This window comes from Cariama cristata, unplaced genomic scaffold, assembly GCF_000690535.1.
Source record: "Cariama cristata isolate BGI_N322 unplaced genomic scaffold, ASM69053v1 scaffold723, whole genome shotgun sequence".
Lineage (NCBI taxonomy): Eukaryota > Metazoa > Chordata > Aves > Cariamiformes > Cariamidae > Cariama > Cariama cristata.
The window spans coordinates 23,994-30,056 of NW_009608730.1; the positions used below are offsets into that span (position 1 = coordinate 23,994).

The 6,063-nt window shown below is 41.3% G+C and overlaps 1 protein-coding gene across 1 annotated transcript in view; it reads right to left on the reverse strand.

Annotated features, from left to right (window-relative positions):
- The window catches only part of SHROOM2 (shroom family member 2), a 47,389-nt gene that overhangs the window by 6,251 nt on the left and 35,075 nt on the right, over positions 1 to 6,063 (reverse strand). Inside the window, exons 6-7 of the mRNA XM_009697232.1 lie at positions 5,184 to 5,735; positions 4,082 to 4,262 (exon numbers count right to left, since the gene is read on the reverse strand). Coding sequence (XP_009695534.1) covers positions 4,082 to 4,262; positions 5,184 to 5,735 — 733 coding nt within the window. The remainder of the gene's footprint in view (positions 1 to 4,081; positions 4,263 to 5,183; positions 5,736 to 6,063) is intronic.

A 6,063-nucleotide genomic window follows, 5' to 3' on the forward strand; every position in this document is an offset into this window, starting at 1 on the left:
TGTGCAAAGCGATTCTGCCAAAGGACTGAACAAGCATCTTTGGCTGTCATTGTCCTATGCCAGGCAAATATACCACCTCAGCTGCAGTTTGTCGGGGTTTCTCTAGTGTTATCCCCCATGGCCTGGGATGCACATGCCCTGGCTTAGAAAAAGCATGTCAGGTGCATCACCAGCAGAGCCAGACCAAGAACCCAGATCTCCTCCCTCGGTCACCCATGTTCCATCCGTGCTGCCCAGCCACCTCCCTGCGTTTGGGCAAGGGGTCTACGTGTCCATTAGCTTTTACTTGTGCGCAAGGGGTGGAAGTCAGTTCAGCCAGTCGTCTATCCTAATGTGAGATGAATCACACCCTAGCTATGCCTCATTCATTTAATGCAGATGCCTATTCAGTATTCAGCTACGTATTCATACGGTTGGACTTGATGATCTTTGAGGTCTCTTCCAACCATAATGATTCTATGATTCTACTTTCAGGTAAGAAAAACTCCCAAAGCGTTCTCTAAAGATACACCTCTTAGTGCAATTTCTGAATGAAAATTACATCCTTTAAAATATTCAGTATTTCACAGTACCCTTTCAATTTTTTTTTTTTTTTTTTTAAAAATTACTCATGACATTCTTTAGGAACTCTGCTTTCTAAATGCAAATCTGATTATAATCCTTCATGATTACCAGGAAGCATACTGATAGCAGCTACCACTCTCAGACACCACTGAACAGTCATTGCCAATTTATTTTGGGAACAACAATAACAAAAAAAAGTCTGCTATCTTAACAGAAAGTAACTACATGCTGAAAATTTAACAGCCTTTTTTCAAAGTAGAAATTCAACACACGGATTGTCCAGACTGTCTTTCTCCTTTTTGATTTAATATACTCAGGCCAGGTTAATCTGGATTTGGGTTATCTGTTAGTCTGGGTGCCCAAAAGATTAAGGTAGTAAGCAGTTCTACAGATGCCTGCTTTACTGACTGATTAATCTGCAGGACTTGATTTTTCCCCCCCTCCTTCTCTCAATGCAAATGCAGTTTGATTTGGATTATGTAGGTCACAGTGCTACGCTCTCATTTCCCTCAGATGAAATGCACAACACTGCTGTTTTACCATCCGAAACACAACGGGACACTGTTGTGCTCTATGTTACTATCGAGGTTTTCACTTCTGCAGCTGTGCTGCAACTTTCTCTAATTAAAAAGCGCCATACGTGTGCTCAACGGTTACCAATCTGGTCTGACAATCCAGATCAGCTCTCAGAATTTCTTTCTCCAAAAAAAAAAAAATAAAAAAGCACACCATTTTTCCAGTAGCGTCCTATTTAGATGTCCCCAAGCAGCTGAAGCTAGCCTCTAAAGGACTGCTTTTGTAGGTGAGAAGGCTGTAAGTACTCACCTCTCTAAGACTGTCATATCTGTTAAGAATTGCATTACGATCACCACTTGCTTCCTACCCAGATGAAGTAGCCTTTGGCTGCAGCAACTGTGAGCTCACTACATGCTTTTGCTAACCAGCAGAAAAACCTGTATTACGTTCAATATCCACTGAGCTAGAAGAGCTCCAATCTACATCTTGAAACTGGCAGATGAATAATTTATAGCTGTGAATTCTGTACCAGTAAACAAGAAAACAGTAAAACCTCATCTTTTTCCAGTAATTCTTGCTGATCTGACTAGCAACACAGAAAGCGGCTCAGCAGCGTGCTGCTCAGGTGGCTCACTGCTTGGCATGTTCACATAAATTACTCTGCTCTCAGCTCACCATCCCATTTCAAATGAAGTTCAAACCTAAAAGCAGAAGAAACCTGGTATTCTTCAATTATTTTTACACTCTTCAGGAGCTGCTGAAACTTTCCTAAAGGCAAAGGGGACAATTCCTACTCAGTCACATGTGGATTTTTGTTACTACAAAAAACACTCCAGTGCCTTCAACATCTGTTCAATATTTTATAATTGTGGTAAACATACATCAAATTCAGCACAAGAGACACACATTCCATTCCATGCTGGCTGGGAATATAGGGATTGTCCCAAATTAAAAAAAAAATAAAATAAAAAATTAACAACTCTATAAGAAATTCCTATGCTTATTTCAAAAGAAAAAAACAGAACAGGAGACACCACACATCTCTGGTTTGCAGAGCAGAGAATGACAAATATTACAATCATTCCACAGTGGACTGCAACTAAGGTATCTCAGAACAGAATGGACCGATTTCTAGGAATTGAGGAACAGGTTCTGGGTGTTTGCTTCCTCTAAAATAACCTAAGTCGTAAAGCATGCTATTGAAGTGTTCAGGTCCTTAATGATCCCTTGTTAAACTGTTGCCAAATATGTGAAGCTGGGCCAAGTTATATATTCTGGCTGTTTTATAAAGATGCCTTGACCCACTTACCACGAGTTTTATACGTTTTCTGACAAGATCCAAGATGAAAGCCCACTGAACTGAGTGCTCACATCCTATCGCACGCAGAGGAACAGGGAGGGAAGTAAGCAGCAATGCGTGCATGGCTACGACGATATGTATATTCAGAGGAGATGGGGGAGCTCTGCTAAAAGCTCTTCATGAAATACTTCCCATCTCATATGATTAGTGGTATATACTGGAGCTGGGGCGATGGAGGGAGGAGTATGTAAAGGGTGAACATGATTTTCCTGTTAACAGACACTAACACAAATAAACGAATTTTTTGCTTATCGAAGTTTTAGTATTTAGTTTGTTGGGCAAACAAGAAAGGTTTAATTTGACACCCCCCCGAACATACACTCCATAATTAATGAGAAGGAAACTAATTCTAGCAAATACTATGAACGTGACTGTCACGCGGGGCACCAGATAAAACCAAATTATTCAAAATGCACTGAAATCCTTAATTTGTCTAAGTAGTACAGCTGTTGGATTCAGCGGCTGTCTGGCGAGAAGGTAAGGGCAGCTCTCCTGCTGCAACCACACCATGGCCCCGGCAGTGCCCGCCGTATCGAACTGTGCCGTCAGTGGGGGCAGAGGGAGGGAGATTAAAAAAACCAGAGTGGGAACAGAGAACACTACAGCCCCCTCAAATGCAGTGGCATCCACTCCTGCACTGAACCAGAGATGGGAATCTCCTATGGAATCTCCCATTCTTAGCGACTAAACACATTCCTAATATTTAATTAAAAGACATTTCTTTGGGACTGGATTACCAAATGCACCCTGGCTGTGGATTATTAAGCAAAGAGCTGTCTTTAACAGAAAACATTTGCACACCACTGCAGTACTGGCTTAGGTAAACAGAGTTAAACTACATCACTTTAATTGATCAGACCACTTCCACCAGCTTATTACTGGGAACTATGATTAAAACATTTTGTGCCAAATCACTAATGAGATCAGTGCAATGATTTTAACGTAGCACAACACTTTCTCAAACCGCAGAAATGTCATTATATCATCATTTTAATACCTAGGGGATTACACTGACCTTAGATCAGAAATAAAACACCAAAGAATGGGGATGAACAAGAGTGGAGAAGACTGCCTCCCTTGTGATGAGTAACTCCCACTGAATCCACCAAGTTGATTAGTTATCTCCAACCACCACTGCTAATAATTTGGGAGGAAGGAGAAATACAGGGCAAACTGGCGTGTTGCTCATGAAAACAAATGAAAAAAAAAAGGGGGGGGGGGGAGAAGGGGTGTGTGTGTTCCTTCTCTCTCATGACAAACCCAAATCCTGGACCTAAATTTCAAAAATACGGAGCAAGAAACCCACCACCACTTACAGTAGGATACATAAGCACTACTGTTTCTTTGTACATAGCAAGTGAGAGAAATACACTAGAACTCTCAAATGTAAAGCAATATTTGAAAATAACCTCCCCAAAACTGCTCCCCTTGGGACCTTCCAAAACGTGATTCACAGCTGGACACTTAACACTGCCAACCCCACCTCCCACCCCTACAAAAAACCAACCCCAGGCTTATTTTCCTAGTGATCCTGTACATCTAGGAGGGCTTTTATTTAGGGGTGTTGACCTAGCAAATTCAGAGTTAATGAAATGCAAGCAAATAAGAGCCTCCCATTACACTTTCAGAAATGTCTTTTACCTTCTTTTCTGACAAGTCATGATCCAGCTCATCTTCAGAATCATCCTCGCTCTGCTGCTGTTGCTGCTGCTCCTGCATGTCCTTCATTTTAATCAGCAGCTCTGCTTTCGGTGCAGATGTGCTGTAGTAAGTAGAATTGGTTGTCAGGGAGATGGCAGACGGCGCGCTCTGCTCCTCTTTCCTGGTAAAAAGTCAAAACTTTCATTAACTGCCTTGACACCTTAATCACTGAAAAGAAAGGACAATCTTTTAGAACCTTCATCTCACCAAGCAAGCAGGGGGTTCAACAGATAACCACTACCTATGTAAATAGGATAAATAAATACAGGATGCGAAGAAAATTTGTATGAACTCAGCACATGCCCACCAAAAACTAAAACTGAAGCAGCACAGAAGACCTTTCACCATTACAATGGAACGGACCTAAGAGATCTCAGCTAGAAACAAAATGTAAAGTTACATTTTATTAAGTAGCGCAGAGACCTCAGTGTCATAGAGAGCATCCTTTCAGACTGTCAAATGTGGGGCCCTATAACGTAAGTACTTATCTTTTTGATTTCTGAATTACACATGAACTTCTTGATGAGGCTACAACTTAACTTGATTACTCGTATCAAGAAAACAAAATACCTACAGAACATCAACAAGGATGGAATTTAATGGAATTTAAATATCTTCTTATTTTGTTCTCATTCACTCCCAGGAAATGCCTCATGCCCACTTCAAGTTGTCTTTGTAAATTTTCATCACATAAAAAAGGCTAAAATATTTTTCCTTCTCTATCCAGTTACTAGACCATTTTATCTTGGTAAAAATATCTAATCACTATGAAATGGAGAAGTTAATTATTCTTCAAGTTCTCGCACAAAGAGTTTTCAAACACGTCTTGGGAAACTTTTCATATTGTACAACACTGTTTTTTTTCTGTCATTAATGGTATCATTAGCAGTATTACGCTTGACTGCCATTCTAATGGAAAAGTCTTAGAAAAGCCCCCAACCTCAACAGCAGGAAGACCCCCACCTCCAGCCCCCTAGGAAACCTGACACACTTTGGACAGCAGCTTACAAGGAACCACTGGCCTACAGAAAGTAGTACTCACTTCTCCTCTGAAATTTTTGGAGAAGGAACTTTTGGCAGGAGCTTCCTGCGTTGCTGAGCTTCTTCTAGGAGGTGTTCATCTTTAGGGAATATACCAACCATCAGATCCATTGTTGTTTTTATTTTCACATTAGGATCTAGTATGTCTGCTAGAGATTTATCTCTTCCCACAATCTCTCTGGCTAGCTCCTCCGACTTCCAGTCTTCAAAGGTCTTCTCTTTGGCCTTTACATAGCTGACTGCTGGCATAGCAGCACTGCTGTCCTTCAAGTTGCTCCCAGGTTCTTCAGGTGGTTGAGGATCAGCTGGTTTGGTTCTGGCTTCTGGCTCTGGCTCTACACCTTGCCTGGTGTAAGCACAGAATCGTGAATAGGACTGCTCAGAAGTGCTGAGTGTTTTAATTTGGTCCTTTTCCAAACCGCTGGGTAAAGCGGGAGGCTCCATAGTACTGACAAGACTTTGCCGACTCTCCTTCTCTGCGCTGGTCTCGGAATGAACTATCTTGATGGGAACCATTTTCACTGTAGTATTGTTGTCTATAACCCTTTCAATTCTGGAAAATAAGGAAAATCCATCTTTAGAAATGGAAGGTCCTTACATCTCAATTCTTATCTGCAAATCAGAGGGGAAGCCCAAATATGAAAACAGGTAGATAAAAAAAAAAATCTAGATACAGGAACATTCCTTGCACTGTACCTCAGACCCTAAATCTACATGTTTTCTCTTCTGCCCACACATTTTAAATAGTATTAGCTCATTTGTAAGGAATCCTAACAGCAGCCATGCATAATACTCACAGTACAGGACTTCTGCATGTTTCCATAAATGTGAAGGTCCAATCTCAGCAGCCAGGCCCCAGATTTGAGACAGTGCTGCTGAAC